This window comes from Narcine bancroftii, chromosome 6, assembly GCF_036971445.1.
Source record: "Narcine bancroftii isolate sNarBan1 chromosome 6, sNarBan1.hap1, whole genome shotgun sequence".
Taxonomy (NCBI): domain Eukaryota; kingdom Metazoa; phylum Chordata; class Chondrichthyes; order Torpediniformes; family Narcinidae; genus Narcine; species Narcine bancroftii.
Genome location: NC_091474.1, coordinates 222,129,052 through 222,153,153, shown reverse-complemented (window position 1 = coordinate 222,153,153; position 24,102 = coordinate 222,129,052). Strand labels below are relative to the sequence as shown.

General features: G+C 40.7%; 2 protein-coding genes across 5 annotated transcripts in view; one reads left to right on the top strand and one right to left on the bottom strand.

Annotated features, from left to right (window-relative positions):
* Positions 1-8,687, bottom strand: part of qrsl1 (glutaminyl-tRNA amidotransferase subunit QRSL1) — a 39,295-nt gene extending 30,608 nt beyond the window's left edge. For all 3 annotated transcript variants that reach the window (XM_069887486.1, XM_069887488.1, XM_069887487.1), the window contains exons 1-2: positions 8,567-8,687; positions 6,208-6,367 (exon numbers count right to left, since the gene is read on the bottom strand). In XM_069887486.1, coding sequence (XP_069743587.1) covers positions 6,208-6,367; positions 8,567-8,590 — 184 coding nt within the window. In that variant the 5' untranslated portion in view covers positions 8,591-8,687. The remainder of the gene's footprint in view (positions 1-6,207; positions 6,368-8,566) is intronic.
* A 52-nt stretch (positions 8,688-8,739) lies between these two features.
* rtn4ip1 (reticulon 4 interacting protein 1) overlaps positions 8,740-24,102 on the top strand; it is a 58,927-nt gene continuing 43,564 nt past the window's right edge. Inside the window, exons 1-4 of one of the 2 annotated variants that reach the window (XM_069887480.1) lie at positions 8,740-8,889; positions 11,346-11,497; positions 13,954-14,022; positions 22,205-22,329. In XM_069887480.1, coding sequence (XP_069743581.1) covers positions 11,372-11,497; positions 13,954-14,022; positions 22,205-22,329 — 320 coding nt within the window. In that variant the 5' untranslated portion in view covers positions 8,740-8,889; positions 11,346-11,371. Of the gene's footprint in view, positions 9,241-11,345; positions 11,498-13,953; positions 14,023-22,204; positions 22,330-24,102 lie in introns of both variants that reach the window. The other variant, XM_069887479.1, reaches the window with a different exon arrangement.

Here is a 24,102-nt window from a genome sequence, read left to right as displayed (position 1 = left end):
ATCAAATTGCTATTTATTTAGATTTGAATAAGAATACAGTCAGGAGTAATTTTATTGTATGGGATGCTTTAAAGGCATTTCTACATGGTCAAATATTAATGATGTGAGGCAGGACAATTCCATTACTTTTAAACCTCAGGAAATTAATGACCAATTTTTGTCATTTTATCAGAAATTATATACTTCTGAGGGAGTGCAAGATGATGGTTCTATTGAAGCGTTTTTGTCAGAGTTAAATTTACCAATATTGAAGGAGGAGGATGTGAGAAAGTTGGATTCTCCTTTTACGGATTTATTCAACAAATGCCTAATGGGAAGTCACCGGGAGATGATGGGTTCACTGCTAAATTATATAAAGTTTTTTATGGTGATCTATCCTCTGTATTCATGGATGTTCTTAATCAGGTAACTCAGGAACAAGCTTTACCAGACTCGTGTTTGAGTGCAATAATAACAGTTATACCAAAAAAAAGACAGAGACCCTTTGAAGGTTTCTTCTTATTGACCAATTTCTTTATTAAATGTGGATTATAAAATAATACCAAAATTATTAGCAAATAGATTAGCAAAGTATTTACCACAAATAGCACATTCTGACCAGGCTGGTTTTATTAAAGATAGGTATGCTTTGGATAATATTCTTAGAGTGGTTTCATTGATCAATGCTTCACGCCAGCAACCCAACCTACCAATGGTAGTATCATTAGATGCTGAAAAAACTTTTGATAGGGTCGAATGGAATTTTTTATTTAAAGTTTTGGAGAAATATAAATTTGGACCCTTATTTATTGGTTGGGTGAAGGCATTATATAATATTCCTGTAGCAAGGGTGGCGACAAATGGTCAAACTTCTTCCTTTTTAAAATTAACGCATTCAACTCGTCAAAGTTGTCCTTAGTCGCCAGCCCTATTTGCGTTGGTCATTGAACCGTTAGCTCAGGCTATCAGGCAGAATGAGAATATTACAGGTATAAGGATTGGATAGGATGAATATAAGATTAATTTATTTGATGATGATGTTTTGATATATTTAACTAATCTGGATCAATCTTTAATTTATTTGCAAAATTGTTTAGAATGATATGGTAAATTATCTACCAATTTCTGAAGGAAATTACAATCAATCTAGACAAATTAGTAAATTTCAATGGACTGATAAAATTAAGTACTTAGGGATAATGATTGATGTAAATTTTCAATCATCGTATAATTTAAATTATGAACCATTAATGAGCAAGATTAAAGTGGATTTGATTAAATGGAAAGATTTACCTTTAACTTTAATAGGTCGAGTAAATTGTATGAAGATGAATATTTTTCTGCGAATTCAATAGATTCCCTGTTCTCTTCCAAAATCCTTTTTTCAAGATTTAAATAAAGTAGTTTGAGAATTTTTATGGAAAGGAAAATTAGCAAGAGTAGCGATGCATAAATTGACCTGGCAGTATGCTTTGGGAGGTTTGCAATTACCTAATTTAAAAAAATTATTATGAAGCAGCTCAATTAAGATTTATTAATCGTATGTTAGATATTTCGAACCCTCCTTGTTGGGCTAGAGTGGAATTGGGTGTGATATTGGAACCTTGTCCCCATCAGTTTGTATTTAAATGGAATACTGTCTCACTACAGAAATATAATGTACAAATTTTGAAACATTTATTAGAAATTTGGACTAAAAGGAATTTATTAATAGGATCAAAAGGTAGTTTATCAGTTCAAACCCCAATATATCAAAATAAATTGATTCCTTTTTCATTGAATAATAGAGATTGGTGGATTAAAGGAATAAAAAGATTGCAGGATTGTTTGGAAGAAGGTAAATTTTTATCATTTAATCAGGTTAAAGAGAAATTTGGGATTTTAGAGAATTCTCTGTTTGTTTATTATCAAATTAGGGCATTAATGAAAGATAATTTTGGAAGAGAAATGAAAATTTCTAAGTCAACTAAATTTGAATTTCTGGTTTCACATTTTCAGATAAAGGTTTTATATCAGAAATGTCTGCATTATTACAAGATTCAATGGTTAAAAAAGTTAGATACATCTAGGATTAAATGGGAGCATGATTTAAGTTGTGAGATTAGTCAGGTGGATTGGGAAAATATGTGTTATGATGGGTTGACTAAATTAATGTAAGATATAGTATGGTTAATTATAATTTTTTCCATCAGTTATATTTAATCCCTGAAAATTTGAAAAAATATGGATTTAGTAATTCAGATCTGTGTTTTAGGTGTGGATTATGTGTTGGAACATTTCTACATTCTGTTTGGTTTTGTGATAAAGTTCATCCTTTCTGGTTTAAAATTAGGATTTTTCTTCTAAATTTGTTTAAAATTCAATTTCCTTTAGATCCCAAAATTTTTTTTGTTAGGTTATTTTACTCCGTTAGTGGACTTGGGGTTGGATAAGTTTCAGACAGCGTTTATTCGTCTAACACTGACAGTTGCTTGTAAATGTATTGCTATGTCCTGGAAATATGAAGTGGAATTAAACGTAGTTCGATGGCATCATGAGTTGAAGTCGTGTATCTATATGGAGAAAATAACATAATATACATAATAATTGATTTTTTTTTGTTAAGATGTGGACACCATATATGAAGAATATGAATTTAGTAATATTGTAAATTACTGAATGTTTTTCTTTATTTTTAATGCTTCCCTTTAGGGATCTGTTGTGGGAGGGGGGGAAGGGATGGGTTTGTTTTACTGTTTTATTATTAGACTACTTTATTTGTAAAAGTCTGTTTATTTTTATTGAAAAAATACTAAATAAAAGTTAAACAACAAAGGGAAGGGTATGTGATTGTTTAAATTTCTCCATTGGCTAATTAGCTGTAGCCAATAAAAGGAAGGGGAGCTTAAATGGAGTGACCACTGTGGGGATGAACAGTGGGATTTTTTTTTGCATTGATGCTTTGGTCAGAGAGGCTGAGGTGGTGCATGAGTTAAGGTACCATAAGAACAACCTTATCAAGGAACAGTTGGATTCAGCAAGAAGGCACATGCAAGGAGAGTTTTTTTGATTTATTTTCCCCCATTTCATTGTCAGTGGGAATGGCAACCGGTGCAGGGACAGGCTCCTCTTGTAGAATGTGGATAGTCAGGACAGTGCAAGGGAGCTCCAAATCATTTGGGAGGTGGGTTATGGATAAGAGATACAGGAATGCAATCACACTTAGAAGGCAGGAGGATGGTAGCTGGGTGACATTCAGGAGAGGGAAAGGGAATGGGCAGTCAAGGCAGGATACTCTGTGGCTGTTCCCCTCAATAACATGAATTAATTGGATACTGTTTGGGGGAGGGGGTGACCAACCAGGGTCAAGCAATGGTGGTCAGGTCTCTGGCACAGAGTCTGGCAATGTGGCTAAGAAAGGGAAGGAAGAAAGGAGGTGATAGGTGATTTAATAATGAGGGGAATAGATGAGAGGTTCTGTGGAAGTGATTAAGAATCCTGGATGGTACATTGCCTCTCAGGTGCCTGAGTCTGGGATATCTCTGATTGAGTTCATGGCATTCTCAAGAGGGATGGTGAACAGCCAGATGTTATGGTCCATGTTGGTTGGAAGGGTGATGAGGTTCTGCAAAGAGAGTTCAGGGAGTGAAGTGAAGTTGATGGACAGGACCTCCAGGGGGTTGTGATATCAGGATTGCTTCTCTTGCCATGTGTTAGTGGTTAGAAAAGAGAGAGTAAATGCAGCTTAAAACATGGCTAAAGATGTGGAAAAGGAAGGAGGATGAGCGAATTAGATACTTGAGGAGAAAAAAAAATCAGAAAAAACAAGAGGTAAATTAGGAGGACTTAAAGAATACATAAGGGCTGCTTTTGCAGACAAAGGGAAGGAAACTCCTAAGGGGTTTCTACTGGATTATTAAGAGCAAAAGGATAACAAGGGTCAAAATTGGTCATCTTGAAGATCAGAGTGGTTGGCCATGTATGTAGCTAGAAACATGGGTGAGATCTTAATTTTTTTTTGCATTTATGTTTACTCGGGAAACTGGCATATAGTCTAGGGAAGTGAAGCACACAAGCAGTGAAGTCACAGGGCTTATGCAGATTATGGAGGCCTTGCTCACTATCTTAAAGAGAATAAGGATGGATAAATCCACAGGGACTGACAAGGCATTCCCTTGGACCTTGAGGGAGACTAGCATAGAAATTAAAATGTCCTTAGCTAATGGAGAGGTGCCAGAGGATTGGATGGTAGATCATGTTGTTTTGTTGTCTAAAAAAAATCCAAGAAATTATAGGTTGATGAGTCTGATGTCAAGTTATTGGAAGTATTTCCAAGAGATCAGATATACAGGAGCACAGGCTTTCAGGAGATGCGTAGATACAGGTTGGAGGGGGAAGATGAGAAAGGAGTTGAAGTGATCAGGGAATGGGGCAGCTGCCAGAGAAAGATATTCTCTAATAAAAAGGGTGGGTGGGGAGCTGGAAGAAGGAAGGTGTGGGTGACTAACAGAGGACAGATTAAAAGGGACCTTAGGGGCATCAGAGATATCTTTTTCACACAGGTGGTCCAGGATAATATGAACAGATGAAGTAGTAGCAGTGATTACAATTATAACTTTAAAAATGTATTTGGATGGATACATGGATAGTAAATATTTGGAGGGCTATTGGTCAAATGCGGCAAATGGGACTAGTTTAGGTAGACAACTTAGTCTAGTTGGGCCAAAGAGCTAGTTTCTGTGTTGTATCACCGTTATTCATTTATCTATATCCTAGGTCAGAAACATTGGTGAAAAGAGAATGAAACATGAAAGTCTGGAGACACTGTGATTGTAGTAAGAACACATAGAAATGCTGGAGGAACTCAGCCAGTCTCGCAGCATCAATGAGAGGTAAATGTATATTTCCGACATTTTGGGGGTGAGTCCTTCCTCAAGGTAATAAGCAAACAGGAATGTGTCAATATAAAGATCAAATGCATCCTGTGTTCCCGTTGTGATATCCTCTACATGAGAGATTGTATTGTCGAACACCTCGGCTCTGTATGCTGCAATAGCGTGGATCTCCCAGTGCACATCCATTTCAATTCTCTGTCAGAATCCCTTGATGATATGTCTGTTCATGGTCTCATGCACTGACATATTCAGACCAATCACAAACTGGAGCAACAATGCCTCATATTCTGTCTGGGCACCCTCCAACCACATGGCATTAACATCAATTTCTCCAGTTTCCATTAACCACCCCTCCCCCACCCCCTCATCCCTTCTTTCACTTGATGCCTCCCCCCCCTTTTCTGAATTCCTCTCTTCCCTTTCCTTTTCCCTTGACTACTTTCACAGAGCCAAAATCGATTCTCACCTCTCCTCTTATTATATCTAATTAACACCTTCCGTTGGTCTGGAGTCCTCCCCCTGCCATTCTTCAGTCTTTATTCTGACTCCTTCATGTTCTTTGGTCATACCTTGAAGGGCTCAGACACAAAATGGATGCTGCGAGACTGGTTAAGTTTCTCAAACATTTCTGTGTGTTTCTGTGTGTTTTTACTCTGGACTCAAGAACAACAGGGATACAAAAGTAAATACAGTACAACTCCGATTATCAAGGAGAGCGGCCTCCCAGCAGCAGGAGGGACCTCGATGGGGAGGTGTCAGTGATTGGCAGCAGCCAGCATTTTTTTGGTGAGAATTAAACATTATTTTAATGCTTAAAAAGCCTTCCCTTGTTGTTTAAACACTGTTGCAAGTGATTTGCTGTTGCTACTTGGCTGTTTTTTAAAAATGGCCAGTTATCCGAAAAAAACGTTTATCTGATGTAGGCCGGTCCAAACCATTTTGGATAATTGGAGTTGTATCACAACTTGAAAAATAAATAATTAGTGATCTTTTGTCATAAAGATTGCAAAAAAATAAATTGTTTGTCTCCCAACAGTTCTGCACTTCATTTGTACTTATTTTAACTGCATGTAAAATCAGCATTGATAATTAAAAATCTCAATAACTACTAAATAAACTGTTCAGAAAGAAAAAGGAAAATATCAAAGTAGGTGTGTTAAGTAAAACCTTTAAGACAGGTACAATTAGAGAAAAAGAGAAAAAAATTAAAATTGCACCAGGTCAAACATAAATAAGATGGAAGCAAACTTTCTACATTCAGGAAGGATAAAGTGTCATGTATTAAAAATAAATTTTCCTGCAATCAAATTGCTCAAAAATGTTTGCAACAAATTGTGATAAATCTGGAGATCACCTCTCTGCAGTCTTTTCTCTGCATCTTCGGCCTGTTTCACAGCTTGCTCCTCAGTGACAGTAATATAGGCATTCAAAATCTTTGTTTTCCTTATTAAAGACAGACATCTCTGGCATAGCTCGGATGGACTAATGTGACCTTGTCTTAAAGCCAGGGAAATCTAAAATTTAAATATGAATGCACGTTATTAGGTTGCATAAACCTTGCATATTACATGCACACAGTACAAATGCATAATTCTAAAAACTGCAACTCAGGTGGCCAGGGTGGCAGACACAGCATTTGGTGCAAAAATTGGTTCATCATGATACAGTGCTACAAATTGTTGGTGAGACCACACTTGGAGTGCTGTATGTAGTTCTGTTTGGCGAGCTACAGGAAGGATATCAATTAAGTTGAAAAGATCAATAAAAATATTCACTAGCGTGCTACTGGGACTGTACTCCTTGGAGTTCAGAAGAATGGGGGGGGTGGAAAAGAGAGAACATTGTAGAAGCATTTTAAATATTGAAAGGCTTGGACAGAGTAGATGTGGCAAAGTAGTTTTCCATGGGAGGGGAGTCTAGGACAAGAGGTCGCAACTTCAGAGAGTGGTGAACCTATGAAGTTTGCTACCATGGGGGGCTGTGGAGGCCAAGTCATTGGGTGTATTTAAGGCCGAGTAGTCAGGGTATCAAAGGTTATGGGGAGAAGGCTGGGCAGTGGGGCTGAGTGCAAGAATGGATCAGCTCATGATGAAATGGTGGAGCAGACTTGACAGGCTGAATGGTTTACTTCCACTCCTATCTCTTATGGTCAAGTGGAGGAGCAGACTGGAGTTACAGCATGAGACTAGATAGGCTGGGAGTTTATTCCCTGGAGCACAAGAGACTGAGGGGTGACTCTTATTCCTACACCTATTTTCTATATTCCTATGTTTTATAGAAGTAAATAAAATTATGAATGACATGAATAAAGTCCACCCCCCACCCTCTCCAGAGTATATGATTTTAGAACAAGAGGACATAGATTTACAATGAGGGGAAAGAGATCAAAGTGGGATCATGGAGCAGCTATTTCACTCAGTAGTTTATGTCTGGAATGAGCTGCCTGAGGAAGGTACAATTAGAATATCCAAAAGATATTTAGAAAGGCAGGCCAATGGGATTAGCCCAGAATGCCAACTTGTTCAGAATGATTGTGTTGGCCTGAAGAGGCTGTTCTGTGCTGTATGGCTCTACTCCATATTAACAAGGGAAGGAAAAAAAAGTAAGACCTTTTTAACTATATTGCTGCAGCCAATTCTCAACAAGCCATTGTCCATGCTCTAAGCGTTCTGTGTCATCTATTCTGCCTTGAATAATTGTCTTCAATCTCTCCTAGGAGAAACAATGTCTGTTCTTGTGACAAAACACGAGACAAGAGGTCTCTCCACAATAAAAGCCTCAGGTTTTCTTGTGTTTGGAGCCATACCTTCAAGCTCCAAATTGCTAATTGAAAGTATGACAGAATAAATTTTAAACATCAAGTGTTTTAATACATTAAGATAACATCTATAATTTTGAGATGGACGGTTATAGATTTTAGAGAAAATGTTCTTCAGTCTATATGCATTTATTTTGATTGAACAGTGAACAGACTATACCTGATTAATTCACAAGAATAAGAAATAGACTGCAAATTCTCTCATTCAGCAAGACCGTAACAAATCCAGGAGCTTGTCTATTTTGCTACAGCTCCTATATTTATGATATATAGATATCAAGTCTGTTACAATCCAATAATCTAATTGGTAATAATCTTGTGTACTCAACACCCGTAGGAGTGTTCTCCATAGACTTCCAGCCATCTGAGTAAAATTATGGGTCCCCAGCTCTTATTAATGATTCTTCACTGAGTATGGGTTCTTTTTCTATTCACTCTCTCATAAAATTTCAGTAACTTTACTGGTGAATCATCATCCTTGGGTCACAGAAACCAAAATAGACTTAGATCTGAAGTTGGACTCGGTGCACTGTATGCAATTGCGGGAAAACTTAATTGCCCTTGTACTCTGATGCCCACGACCCACGCCACCTAGAAAAAGGCAACACTTTCGTGAATGCGGGGATGGGGAGAGACGCAGCTGAGCGAGTGACAGAGCAGCAAGGCCGGGGCGATGAGGAGGGGTGGGTGACGGGGAAGCGAGAGATGGATCTCTTGAGGTGGAACAAATAACCTTGGAGAATCATAAAGGCTGCAGATGCTGCAACCTTGAGCAAATAAATGAGAAGCAGAGGATGTTCCTGGCCTGGTGGGAGGGAGATCTAACCGAGGGGCGGCCCCGGGCAGATCACTCACGGCGGCCGTGTGAAGAGTGCTGGCCCCCCTCGCTCCTTACCTCGCGGATCGTCCAGCCCCTCATGGTTCGCGGAACCACCAACGTTATCCAGCGAACACAAGCTGTTGGCTCTTCATCAGCAGCTCCACATGCGCGGCGCCATGTTGGTTGACGCCAGGAACCGGCCAACAACGAGACTGCTGATTGGACGCTGCTCGTGGGAGGTGACGTCGATTTCCCCCGAAGGTCAACGGGGTTGAGGAGGCTCGAGCGCTGCAGTCGTGGAAGAGAGTGGTGTTCCTGGCAGAACACTCGGATCTTGTCGGTTTCCGTATTAAATATAAAGATTGGCGTGAGGTCGATTGCTGGGGATTTCAGTTCAGGTCTCTGATGGTGTTTTATAAGGGGTCAGTGGTCCATGAAGAGTTTATGAGCCTACAGCTCAATTATGTTCCTCCCAAAGTTGTACCTCGTGAGGAAAAAAGTTGCCAGTGGCCCTTTAGGCAAGCCAGTGAGAATGGGAATAAATGTTTTTGTGAAGGGCTGCTGCAGAAAGATTACCACCTCTTCATGCAAACAGACAGTAATGCCAGCCTGGGTGATAGATGAATATGGGAATAACAATCTGCTGCGTTTGACAAAAAATATTCTCTTACCAATTATACACTACCCTAATGAAGTTGTAATAAAAGTTCACGCTTGCAGCTTGAATCCTATTGACATTTCCATGAGAAGTAAGTTGAAGATCTTGAAAAAAAATGCTAATTTTATGTTGAGCATTGAATAAACCAGTACATTACTGTTGTAAATTTGAATATGGGAATGTTTTATAGAATATTTCTATCTTTATTTTATCTAATATTTTGGCAGTTCATGTCATGAGTGAGACAATTGATTATATTGTGTAAAACAAACCCATGTGTTTCAGTCTAATTTGATATACCAATACATAAATTATCTGATGCATCTTTGTTTTTGCTGTTCTGGTCTCTTTTACCATACAGGCATTTATATCATGAAAATTTGAAAGTACTCAGCAGATCAGGCAGCATCCATGGAGAGAAATGGTCAGTCAACATTTTAGGTTGAAGTTTCAGAATGATGACTGATCTGCTGAGTCCCCTTCCCTTCTGTTTGTTCACTCATTAGCTTGTCAGCTAGAAAACTGGGCAATCCATAAAAGGGAGCAAGACCATGCTTGTCTTGATGTTGCTGTGACTTAAAAAAGTCTCTTGTTACCTGGAGTTGGAAGGTGAGGGACAAACCAACTCCCTAGTCAGATTCCAAATCTGTAATCGCTGTGAGAGGATGAGTCACGGAAACTTTACTCTTTCCAGGAAGCAAATAGGTTCGTGTTAGCTGAGCACTGGCCTTGGGATGAAAGCCTAAATTGGGAGAGTTCTCACTAGTTGTATCTTGAACCTCCCTATGCTACCATAAACTACTTCAGGACAACTAGAAGATCTGTCTGCCCTACTGAAACATCACTTTGATTTTGAATATCTATCCTTTTATATTCATGATCTCCTTTCCATTCTCATGCTATTTTATGATGTAATTTATGTTGTTGTTGTATCTTGCACAGCTGTCTGGTTGCAGCAAATAAGAATTAAGGTGCATCTGTGCATTGTACTTGTATATATGAGAATAACTCATGCCGCATCCTAATGTTAAATAGGAGAAAGCAGGAGACTTGCTACAACTTTGTTGAATCTCAAAGTTGTTTGTGTTAGACTACAGTGGTTAAATTGTAAGACTTTTTGCATAAGCAAAAATGTGAGAGTCTGAGGTGATTTGATAGAAATGATCAAGACATGAAGGATTGAAAGTGATAAAGTATTTGCACTGGGTCGAGAATTGAGTCCTGAGTGGATTTGCCTAGAAGCCTATTTTCTGACTGAAAAAGAGATGGAAATTTGAAACTGCTGCAACTAATAATTGACATCAGCCAAATGTTTGTTTTAAATCTGAGGCTGATTAATCTTTTGTTAACAAAAGCTATTAAATGATAACAAGGTAGAAAGATGCTCGAGGGGTTAAATGATCCACAGCTGTTGTACTGGATAGAAACTGGGATGAATTTCATCCCGTGTACAAAATAGAATAACTTCTGTAGTTATCACCTCCTCACCCTTTCTCCATTTTGTATGGTAATTTGCGAAATGTCAGGTTTTGAGCTTGTTGCTTACTTCATTGTGCAGGAGTTTCAATAGACAATCCAAATCTACAAAGTTATGGGTAAAATCAATTTTAACGTTTGAGTTGAATTATAACCTGCAGGTAAAAGCACAATACTGGAGAAACTCAGCAGGTCAAACAGTGTACTTTATATAGCAAAGATAAAGATACATAACCAATGCTTCAAGTATGAACAAAATATAGGCAGGTATCTGAACAAAATATCATGGCCACAGCTCCAGCCCTTGCTTGCCATGGCCTGCTACGGACCTCTCCTACACTTCATCCTCTGCCAGATCCATGCATTCAACCGCAGGGAAAAAAAAAGTTTCCCTCCTCCCTCTCCCCCTCCCACCATTTTGTTTGGGTGTCTGTCTACATTTTGTTCTACCTTGATGAAAGACTCAAGCCCAAAATGTTGGTTATGTATCTTTGCTATATAAAGTACATGGTTTTACCTGCTGAGTTTCTCCAGCATTGTGTTTTCGGTCCCACATGGTGACATGGAAGGTTCTGATTGTATTTACTGATAGAATTGCTGTTTTTCCTTTCCTTCAATTAAACATTCATTTGCATCATATTTGATGCAACTGATTCCTGGGAGTTTTTGGTTTATCTTGTTGCCATTGCCAATTGTCTTCATGTTTGTTATCTCTTCAAGATGGATATGGTGCAGTTGCTCTCAGAATGAAACGTGACCCTTTACATTTAAACCCTGCTGGGAGTGAATTTCCTTTGATTTTGGGGCGTGATGTCTCTGGTGTCATCGTGGAAACTGGACTTGATGTATCTTATTTCAAACCTGGAGATGAGGTAGTGTACCTTGGAACTGCGTCTTTTGATCTTGTGTCTGAATTTGTTAAATGAGGGCTATTTGCCTTTCTTTTAAACTTCAGAGCCTAGAGCTGTTACATTATACCACAGAAATGAAGCAAGGGAGAATGTGCATTTACATACTTCCTTTGGCGGCCCCAGGATGCAACAAAATATGTAACAACAAATGAATTACTTTTGAAGTGTGGCCACTGTTGGAAATATGACTGTTAATTTCAGCACAGCAAAGAATTCCAACAGAGCATTGGGGAAATAACCAATGAATCTGCTTTAGTGATGCTGGTTTTCAATGCATATTAACCAGGACATTAATTTAAGAACACTGTCATTAAGTAGTGCTATGGGATCTTTCTTAGATGCTTGAGCCAAAGCCATGGTTTACGCCTCATCCAAGATGGCACCTTCAGTGCTCTTTCAGTTTCAGCAGTTCAATTTCAACACTGTCTTCTGACTCTATGTGTGCATGGAAGCTTGCCTGATGGCATCTCACTTTTGCTATCTATTTATAACGTGCTGTTTCTATTTAATTAATGCGATTGGAAGGTTGTCTCCTAAAATGATCAGCTTCTGTTTTCTGATTGCTCTCTCCTTGCCTTTTGCCCCTTGACAAAACTGAATAGAGTGTGAGATTAGCAATCAATGTTCCACAATGACTGGTGTCCTCTGCCTTGCGTTGGCAGTTCTCAGTTGGGCCCAGTGTGAGGTATGAAGCTCATAATATTGCAGATTAACATTAAAATAAAATGTGTGTCCACTGTAGAAGGCTTCGTTGAAACATACACGATACTTGGATGCAGGCATGAAGTAAGGACAGACTGTCAATCTAAGGCTGGTGAATTCTTGAAATTCTGAATCCGCGATGATTTTGGAGCTCAGTCAATGGGGTCATGGTCATCACTAGGGCTGGATGTTTATACAAATGGATTATGGCTCTGGTGTTAATTCAATGTAGGTGACAGTTCCATCTGCTCTTACTGTCCTTGGACACTGCATTCCAATAGCTGTACTTTATACATAGACCTAAGGAATGATCACTTTTACAGTAGGAAGCATTTTGTGTGAGAACTCAGTCCACTCACTGATCTCATGCACTTTCCAGTCAAGTGCAGAGACTGAGGAGTGGCAGATCTAAGCGATTTTTATTTGCCGCACTTGCACGTTAGATTTTGTGTTGTCACCTATGCAGTTGAAGTCAGAAGGAAAACTGCAGTATAGGAACAACTTCTATTTCTTTATTGCCCCTAAGCTGCTGGAAGGCGTGAAAAATGCTTCATATCTCGGTAGATGCATAGCCGGAGGGTGCAAACGGGAACCTATAAAAAGTGTTGTTCCAAGGCGAGATGGGAGAAGCATATTTAAGGAACAATTCCTTTTGGTGGAGGAGTGAGCAGCAGTGCAGAGGCTGCGTCAATGTAGATTGGTGATGGAACAGCGATCACAGGATGCTCAGAGCAGCTGAGGCTGATGCTGACAAGTGGGAAACATCACGGGGAGTAATGTAAAGATTTTGAAAACCCAAGATGAAAACTTTCAAGTCAAATCAGGAAATTAAGGGGACTATTGTAGTCTTCTTCTTTGGCTTGGCTTCGCGGACGAAGATTTATGGGGGGGTAATGTCCATGTCAGCTGCAGGCTCGTTTGTGGCTGACAAGTCCGATGCGAGAAACTGCTTGAAAGACACTTAAAGTTGGGCTGCAGAAATGGTGAGGGACATGACTAACATTTCAGGTCAAATACGCATCGCCATGGGTCATGGGAATTAGGAGTGGGAGTAACCCATCATATCTGTTCTGATGAAAACTCTTCAACCCAAATCTCTCCTTGCGCAAATGCTACCTGATTTACTGAGTGTCTTCAGCATCTTCTGTTCTTAGTTCAGGTGTCCAGGATCTGCAGCTTTTTGATTTTTAAATTACTTGATGAAGATTAGGGAATGTCATGCCATTATGTGGCCCAAAATGATCTTTCAACCTGCAACACTAACCATAATTTCTAGCCGTTATCGCATTGGTCTTTGTGCATTTTCATTGTTAATTTGTCAACTACCCTGTTTGAAATTAATTTATGGTATGAAGGGGGTCACTGGCATGGCTAGCATTTATTGCCTTGCTTCTAATGGGTTTGGGAAGTAGAGTAGTCATGGTAAGAAATTGCAATAAATGTTGTCAATGACGCCTTCTGTACTGAGGATGGCATATGCTGAGCTCCACATTCCAATGGCCACTACTTTAAAAGCATACATTTGATTGTAAAATGATTCGGGACATCCTGAGTTCATGAAAGGCAGTATACAAATTTTGCTTCACTTACATATTAGAGTAAACTGGTTGGAACTTCACTCTAGTAACAAAAATATTTAAATGCAAGTGGTAATAATTTTCAGAGGATCTTACAAATCCAATTTCAGATAGTTTCTTGTTTTGTTTCTCTTTCAGGTGTGCGCAGCAGTTCCGCCTTGGAAACCGGGAACGTTGGCAGAATTTGTGGTGGCAAGTGCAAACGAGGTAAGCTGAGAGAGCAGGTGCGTTGAAGTCAAAAGGACAGAATCAGAATTTATTGTCAGGAAATTCGGTGTTTTGCGACAGCGTCATAGAACAAACATTCAGATTATAACCATCTTACAACATTACTATAATAAAAATAATATTGCACAAAATGTAAGGCAGTGTCTATGGTTTATTGATCATTCAGGAATCTGATGGCAGTGGGGAAGAAGCTGAATTTCATGTAAATGAGATCAATTGAGAAAGCGGCTGATTGATCCTTGGTATAACAACACTTTAAACATTTAGTATAATTTAGTATAATTTCAGTAAATGCAAGATAAATTTAATGTTTGGTATATATCGTTACTAACGTGGTTCATGGTGAAGTACTAAATAAAATATTATAAAGGAAAACAAGCATAAAACCATCAAACTAACAATAAATTTGTGCACAAGTTCCAGCAGGATAACTGGGTGGTCATCATGAACAGAATTCAATTTGGGATAACAAAACCCATCTGTTTACCACACAGTGTTTGAGTAAATCTGGAATTCCCTTCCCTGAAAGGTTTAGGATACCAGAAAAAATTGGGATGTTTAGGACTGTGAGTAATAAATACTGAATCAGTGCAGTTGTTATGTGCTGTGGAGTAATGTTGAAATATGCAGCTGAATTCAGGCCCAGACTCCGGGGACTGCTTTTCCACATGATTCTCCTGTGTTGATCCTTCCCCTTTTGGATGGCATGGTTAGTATGTAATTACAGCGTTAGGAACACTGGTTTGAATCCAGTGCTGCCTGAGAGATGTTTGTACGTTCTGCCTCTGTCTGTGTGAGTTTTCTTTGAATGCTCTGGTTTCCTCCCACCATTTGAAATATACGGGGGGGGGGGGTGTTGGTTAATTGCCTGTAATTGGGGGGCACAGGCTTGTGGACTGGAAGGGCCTGTTACTGTGCTGTTTGTCTAATTTTTAATAAAATGGAATTCATGTAAATTTTTTAAAACCTGAAGGCTTTCTATAAGTATATTAAGAGTAAAAGGATAGTAAGGGACAAAATTGGTCCCCTAGTCGATCAGAGTGGTCACCCATGTTGGAGCCTCACGAGATAGGGGTGATCTTAAACAGTTTTTTTTGGCATCAATATTTACTCAGGAAACTGGCATAGTGTATAAGGAAGGAAGGGAAACAAAAAAAAGGGTTATGGAACATATGGGGATGAAGGAGGAAGAGGTGCTTGCTGCCTTATAGCAAATAAAAGTAGATAAATCACCTGGGCCAGATATGATATTTGCTCGGGCCTTGATGGAGACTAGGGGCCCTGGCTGATCTATTCAAAATGTCCTTAGCCATGGGTGAGGTGCCAGAGGATTGGAGGGTAGCTCATGAATCAGTGTTTAAAAAAGCTCTTAAAAATAAACCAGGTAATTATAGGCCAGTGAGCTTGATGTCAGTAGTAGGTAAAATTTTGGATGGAGTTCTGAGAAACAGTATGTATAGGTATTTTGACAGGCATGGGCTGATTAAGGACGGTCAATGTGTCTTGATGTTTAACAAATCTTGTAGAGTTTTTCAAGGAGGTAACAAAGAAGGCTGTGGATGTTGCTTACATGGACTTTAGTAAAGCTTTTGATAAGGTTCCATATGGGAGGTTACTTCAGAAGGTTATGGCACTAGGTATTCAAGGGGAGGTTGTAAACTGGATTTGAAATTGGCTGAGTGGTGTCGGACTCTGGCTTTACCTTACTCTTAATTTAGTCTATGTGTGGTCTGAGTCCAGCGTGTTCTTTGAATGAAGTGATAGGAGAAGGTATTCGGTTCAACATCAGTTTATTACACAGCACAAGAATAAAACTTAACAGAGCTCTGGGTCAATCGTTAGTTCATAGGTCACCTGCACAGTGAGCTACTCCCCAAGACTGACCTCTATTGTCCAGTTGGCTCAGTTTATATAGATCAACCTTATCATACAGAACAAAAGTTGGCTTCCTTTGCTAGATTTCATTATCATACAGAACAAAAGTTGTCTTCCTTTGCTAGATCTTTTTGCATAAGGGTTATCACAAGTCATCTCCTGTTTTGCAGATATCTGGGGTGTAGCACTCCCATCTTTATCCTCCAAGCCAGACTATCCTGTTGATTGGATCAGAAATTAATTCATCCCCAGATATTTCTAATCACCATTCTGTCCCTGTCTAGCCAATTTCTGCTGTTCTCTTTATCACCTCCTCATGCCTTAATCTTCCTCCTAGACTGGTTTTCCATTCACTTTGTTTCTTGCAGGCCATTCTTTGTTCTGGTCTGGCCTGTGTCTCCTGTGCTACTCACCACCTCCTTCAGTTTGAGCATTCCTCCTAAATAGTTTTATGCATTTCCTCTCCCTGTAGTTTGGGAGCAGACAATTTTGCTCAGCCAACTTTGCTCCATGTAGTGATTGCCACTTAATCACATTCATCTTTTCCCCTGAACCATGCAGTAGATATAAACTTATTAATTAATCATTTCTTTCATAATGTTTTAACCCCTAGATTCCAACAGTGGGAGAAAACAGAGAGTGGTAGTGTGGATGGTTGCATCTCAGATTGGAGGCCTGTGACTTGAGGCCTGTGACTCAGAGATCCATGTTGGGACCATTGTTGTTTGTTGTATTTATCAGTGATCTGGATAATGTGGTGAATTGGGTCAGCAAGTTTGCTAATAACACAAAGATAGGAGGTGTTGTGGTCAGTGAGGAAAATTTTCAAAGATTGCAGAGTGAACTGGACCAGCCAGGAGAATGGGCCAAAAAATGGCAGATGGAGTTTAATTCAGACAAGTGTGAGGTGATACATTTTGGAAGGGCAAACCAAGATAGGACATACACAGTAAATGGTAGGGCACTGAGGAGTGCGTAAGAGCAGAGATCTGGGAATTCCCTGAAGGTGATGATGCAGGTGGACAGGGTTTTAAATAAAGCTTCTGGTATCTTAGCTTTTATAAATCAGAGTATTGAGTATAGGAGTTGGGATGTTATTTGGGTGAGGCCAAATTTGGAATATTTTGTGTGGTTCTGGTTGCCTAACTACAGGAAGGATATCAATAAGACTGAAAGAGAGCAGAGAAGATTTACTAGAATGTTGCTAGGCCTTCAAGAGTTGAGTTACAGGGAAAGATTAAACTGGTTAGGACTATATTCCTTGGAGCGAAGAAGAATGGAGGGAGATTTGATAGAGGTTTACAAGATTATGAGAGGTATGGACAGAGTGGATGTGAATAGGCCTTTTGGGGAGATACATATGAATGGTCATAGTTTAAGCTGAAGGGGGAAAAGTTTAGGGGGAGCATTAGGGAGAACTTCTTCACACAGTGGTGGGAGAGTGGAATGAGCTGCAATCTGATGTGAATGCAGGCTCGATTGTGTGTTTTAAGAATAAATTGGATAGGTTACATGGATGCGAGAGGCCTGGAGGGTTATGGAATGGGAGCAGCTCAGTGGAACTAGGCAGATGATGGTCAGCACAGACTAGAGGGGCAGAATAGCCTGTTTTCTATGTTGTAGCATTCGATGGCTCCTCTGAAAACATTGCCTTATAGAATCTTGCTTGCGTGACAGTACAGAATAGAGTAATGCCTTCAAGGATGTTGTCACAACTGAGGTAGTTTATTTTCAGACAAGTCCCTTCCTTTTGGAAAAAATGGGAAAAGAGAGCAAAAGATTGTGTCCCCATTTCTGGGGAATTCCTGAAGTAGGGACAAGGAATGTTAGACACGTGCTCATTAAAACGAGGGAAATATCAGGCGCCTTACAGCGGAGACTCTGCAGACACTCAGCACATTTAAAATTGCTGAGGATTTAAAGGGATACAAATGGACCAGTTAAACATCGTGGGAACTTCCAGCAGTGGACCCACGGACCAAGTAAAGAAGACCTGACCACGTGGATGCAGAGGGTGGCTACGGGTCAGGCTGAGACACCGAGACCAGAGGCTTCCGCTCCCCACCATCCTCCTGGCCAATGTATAGTCTCTAAGAACAAACTTGATGAACTCCAAACTGGACTTCAACATTAGAGAGTCATCAGGGAATGCTGCGTGATGTGCTTTACAGAAACATGGCTAAATGCAGACACTTGAGACACGGCACTGCAGCCCAAGGGCTACACCCTCCATCACGCGGATTGAATGACGTCTGGAAAAACCAGGGGAGGCAGCATTTATGTCATGATCAATTCATCATGATGCACAGACGTGACAGTTATGTCCCAGTTCTGCTCCCCTAACCTGGAACATCTGGCGATCAAGTGTCGCCCATTCTACTTGCTGAGGGAGTTCACTGCCATCATCCTGGTCGCAGTGTACATTCAGCCCCAGGCTAACGTCAGGCTGGCACTGGAGGGACTGAGCTCTATCATTAACATCCATGAAACAGCATATCCGGATTCTTTCCTGATCATTGTGGGAGACTTCAATTAGGCCAACCTGACGAAGCCTCAGACAAACTATCACCAACATGTCACATGTGAGACCAGGGGAGCCAACACACTCAACTGCTGTTACATCACCATGAAGAACATACAGTGAGCCATACCACAACTGCACTTCGGCAGGTCTGATCACCTGGCTGTACTTTACTCCCAGTGTCACAGCACCAGTGGAAAAGACAGTGAAAGTAAGGTTGAGGGGGGTGGAGGAGCGTTGGCAGGACTGCTTTGTATCAGTGGGCTGGAACATATTCAAGAACTCATCCATAGACTTGAATGACTATGCAACAGGTATCACCAACATCAAGACCTGTGTGGCTGAGTGTGTGCCCATGTGCAAATACCGGATGTTCCCCAACCAGAAGCCCTGGGTGAATCAGAGAATTCGCTACTTGCTGAGGGCAAGAAGAAGGGTGTTTAAGGCCGGGGATCGAGATCTTTACAAGAAGTCCAGGCACAACCTGTGGAAGGCCATCTCTGAGGCCAAGTGACAATTCCGGAGGAAGCTAGAGACAGAGAGAGATAAACACCAGCTTATGGCAGGGGGTATAGACCATTTCAGCGGACAAAGCGAGGGCAAACGCTATAAATGGTTGTGATTCTTCACTACCCAATGAGCTGAACACCTTCTAAGCATATTTTGAGAAGAAGAACCAAACTAGAATCTCTGAAACGGCTGAGAGCCTGTGATAGTGGTCTCTGAGGGCGACGTCGGAACATCATTCAAGAGGGTGAATCCTCGCAAGGCATCAGGCTCTGATGGCATATCTGGCAGGGTACTAAAAATCTGCATCAACCAACAAACCAGAGTGTTCATGGAGTTTTCCACCTCTCATTGTGGTCCCCACTTGCTTCAAAAGGGCATCAATCATCCCGGTACCCAAGAAGTTGCCTCAATGTCTACCACCCAGTAGCATTAATTTTTATTGTGATGAATTGCTTTGAGAGGGTGGCCATGGTCAGAATTAACACGTATCTCAGCAAAGATCTTGTCCCACTGCAATTCGCCTATCATCACAATTGCTTCACAGCAGATGTAATATCGCTGGCTCTCCACCCAGCTCTCGATCACCTCTAAAACAGCAATTCATACATACAGCTGCTCTTCAACTACAGCTCGCCCTTGAATACCATTATTCACTAAGTGCTGATCAAGAAGCTACAAACTGTAGGCCTCTGTATCCCCCTCTGCAACTAGAGTCTTGACTTTCTTATTAGAAGACCACAGTTGGTACCAGTCTCCTCCTCACTGATTTTCAACACAGGAGCACCCCAAGGTTGCGTACTTAGCCCAGTGCTCTACTCATTATATACCCATGTCTATGTGGCCAGACACAATTCCTATGCCATCTATAAGTTTGCAGATAACACCACAGTTATCAGCAGAATCGGTGAGGAAGCGTACAGATCGATCAGCTCGTTGAATGGTTTAGTGGCAACAAACCTACGGTCAAATTCAGCAAAACCAAAGAGATGATTGTGGACTTCAGGAGGAAGTTAAGGGAACATGACCCAGTCCTCATCGAGGGCTCAATAGTGGAGAGGCTAATGAACTTCAGATTCCTGGGTGTGAACATCACCGAGAATCTGTCCTGGTGCCTTCACATTGATGCAATCACAAAGAAGGCTTGCCGACGGCTTTACTTTGTGAGGCGTCTGAGGAGATTCGGTAAGGCTCTCATAAATTTCTACGGGTGTACTGTGGAGAGCATTCTGGCTGGTTGCATAATTGCCTGGTGTGGAGGTGCCAACTCAAGACAGGAATAAACTCCAGAGGTTTGTTAACCCGGCCTGCTACATCAGAGGCACCAGACTTCACTCCATCAAGGACATCTATATGAGGCGGTGTCTTAAAACAGCAGCCTGTATCCTCAAAGACCCCCACCAGCATGCCACGCCCTGTTCACTCTTCTACCATCAGGGAAAAGGTACAGGAGATGTTGGTTCTCTTTGGATCTACCTACATATGTGAACAAACATTCTCAGTGATGAAGTTTAAGAAATCCAGGTATAGATCGTCTCTCACTGATGATCATCTGTCAGTTGTCCTTCGCATCTCCACCTCAGACATTCAGCCTGACTTCGATGCACTTGTTCAAGCTCAACAGAGACGAGATTTCTCTCACTGAACAAGAAAAAAAGAACTGAAAAACAGCAAATGAGGTGGTTGGACTGCAAGCTGATTTAATGCTGGTCTTTCAAAAAATGGTACATTTCTGAACATGCACATTTTGTTTACAATTGTTTTGGGTCATTTTGATTGAATAAATGATGTTTTTCCTAGTTATTTTCCATTGCTTAATCGTCACATTTACTCTCACCAGTCGCATCTTGTCAAAACGATGCAATTTACTGCTTTTATAAAGAGATAGAATTAATATTAAGCATAATTTAGTTCAGCCTGTTGGTCTGGCCGTCCACAATATTTTCTGTTTCTCATGTGGCCCCTTGGGAAAACTAATTGCCCACCCCTGCTTTCAGTTCAACATGGACATTGAATTTTCATTTTTGTAGTAATGTAATTTTTCTTTTTTTATCATAATTGAATCACATGTTGACTTTTTTCTCACTTTCTTTAATATCGACCTGCAGATATTTGTATAATTTTGTTAATATTATGGATATTGATGTTTTTCTTTTTGATTATTCTTCATTTTGACTACATGTTGATTGAAAATTCTCAAAATAAAATATTCAAAATGGTTATAATATTAATGTTTCCACTAAGATGCTGCTGCAAAGCATCGAATCTCATGACTTGTTCATGGCAATAAATTCTAAGCCTAATCCAGAGAAAAGTTACAATTTGATATTTCATCCCACATTTCCCAGGCAGGATGAATGGGGTAGATCCATTTGGGTAAAATTAGATAAAGGAGAAAGGATAAGTGTTTTAAGAGTGAAACATTTGGACAGGTACATGGATAAATTATATTTATTGGGAGATGGGCCAAATGCTGGTCAGCGAGAGCAAATTGGAGCGAAGAGCCTCCATGATGTTCTTTAACTCTATGAAATGAAGGTACTAACTATTTTGTGTACCATTTGGCCTGAATGGTCTGTTTCTGTTCTATATTTGCTGGGATGAGGCATTGGACTGACCTTATCTCAGGATGTGTGCATGTAGTTTCCTGCAGGGCTACTAGGAGCAGAACTCCCTCTTTCCCATCTAATTCTGCCCAATCTGCTGAGTTCCTCCAGCAGATTGTTGTTGGTTGTTCCAGATTTTAGTATCTGACTTTTCCTGGAGCACTCCCTGTACGAGTCTGGGTTTGCAACCAAGGGTTGGTAAGGCAGTGCCCTCTGGTGGATTCCTAGTGGGAAATTATCAGCATTAGAGAGAGCCCTTTAAAACGATGTAATACCAAATGGAATTTCAGTTCCAATCACAAATGTTTAAAAATTCCAACAACTGGGTGCCTGCCCACATTTTGTCCATACCTTGATGAAGGCCTCAACCTGAAATGTTGGTTATGTATCTTTATATTTGTGACATAAATTACACTGACCTGTTGAGTTTCTCCAGCATTTTGTTTTTACTTCAACCACGACGTCTGCAGACTTTCGTATTTTACTTCCCTACAGACAGAAGTCAGAATTCAACTCTGGACCCTGGCACCATGAGGAAGCAGCTCTGCTATTTGCACCACTCTGCTGCCCCTTTACTTTTAATCTGTTGAGCCGGACTGAAAGATTAAAAATAAAACTTGGTGCATTCTTCTAATCAGAGTCCCTATTCTAGGTGGCCCAGAAGCCAAAAGCTCTCAGTCACAGTCAAGCTGCAGCTTTACCCTTCGTGGCTTTGTCGACGTGGTCGGCCCTGGTGAACACTGGAGGACTTCGTAAAGACAACTGTAGAGGGAAAAGGTAATGTAGGCTTCTTTACTTACTTTGGGATGTCTGGCAGATGGGGTCAGTCGATTGTTACTGTCCATTTGCATCAGAAATGCTTCTGTTTATGTTCCATGTGTCCCTATAACAAATTCTGCTATTTCTTCCTTTCTACATCTAGATTCCCCTTGAATCCATTGTTGTTTGGGATATAGTCTTATTTGGGGCCTTTGTTTAATTTACCTTTACTACATCTTTTGTTAAGTTGCATTTCTCCTTCCCCCTACCCCACAGGGCCAGACTTCAAATCCAGCTGACAATAGGCCATTTCAGCCGGCGACAAGCACGAAGGAAAAACAAAACTTACAACCAGTGTCGCATTCATGTCAAGTGGCGCCTCGTGGTGCCCTCTGGATCTGATGGAGGCGGGGCAACTGGTGCTGTAGTACCACCCGTCATAAATTTGTAGCAGAGCAATGGCCATCTTCCCTACCCATCAACCCCCACGCAGCAGGAACCGCTCTGTTTTTCCCAGACCAGTTCCAGCTGCATGGGGGATATGGGGAGGGAAGACGGCCATTGCTCTGCCGTGTTTTGAGTAGCAGAGAGTGGCCCCGAAAGTTGAAGTGGTCTGGTGAGGCTGTCACAGTCCGTAGGCCCCTGCTGCTCTGACAGCTGCTGCCTCGAGGAGAGAGGGGTGAGTGGGGAGGTGGGTTGCGGGCTGATGGCGTCATCACTTAACCATCCACTTGCAACAGCTGTACATTCATGTGGGGCAGTGGAGCGCTGTGCTCCGCCAATAATCCTTCCCCGAGAAGGGTTGCATTTGGCACCTCAGAACTGGCTGCGGCACATTCAGAAAGATAAGTCTCCAGACACAAGGGTGGAGAATCTCCACCTTTACAGTCAGGCATTTTCCTTGTTTGAAAGGGCCTAATGTGTCGCTCATCATTGATCATTAGGTAGACTGGCAGGAGAGTTACTGGTTTTTATAAAATCTTGCAGCACAACTGAGACGATTCACTCAATGCTGCTCAAATTCTCCTGCTCCCCCACTTTTTCAATTAGGGGCCTGCAAACTGAAAACAGGTAAAAGACCCCACTTAGTTCCAGATGACTGCAGTTGGAAAGACAAAGGGGGAGGTAATCTGATGAATTTCAACAACTCTGAGACCAATTTCAAGCATTGAAGAACAATACATGGTCCATAATGCTTTGGGTAAGTATCCACCACCTCCTGGTTCAGTGTGTTTATTGGTGGTTGGAAACAGTAAACCGGTCTGCTTCATCTTTGTACTTCCAGCAACTGTAATAATCTGGATATCCTTAGGCTCAAGAGAGTTCTTTGAACTCTGATGCAAACCAGTAATTGTATGAGAAGGACGGGGGCAAAAGGATACTATAGTTAATGGAAGTCTTAAAGATGGTCTCAGTATTGGAGGGAAATAAAATTGCAACAAACTACACTTAATAGAAATCAGACACTTGAGTGTCTATTTAATAATACTATTAAGTTTCATGTTCTTTGTGCAGAAAACAGTACCTTGGCAGTGATTCATCTTGGAAAAAGTAGTTCACTTAATAAACTCTGGAACAAAGCCCTGCTAAGGGTAGTAACATTCAAAATTTGGTTTAAGTCCACAAAGTAAAAGTCAGGTAGATTTTGCAGGATCTTTAGGATCTAGTTATTTACTTGACAATTTCTGCTTTTCCTCTATCCCACCTCCTTTTTCTGATTCCCCCCCCCCACCACCCATTAAAGAAATTTGTAGGAATGTTAAATTCTAAAACTTAATCCCAATAAAATTG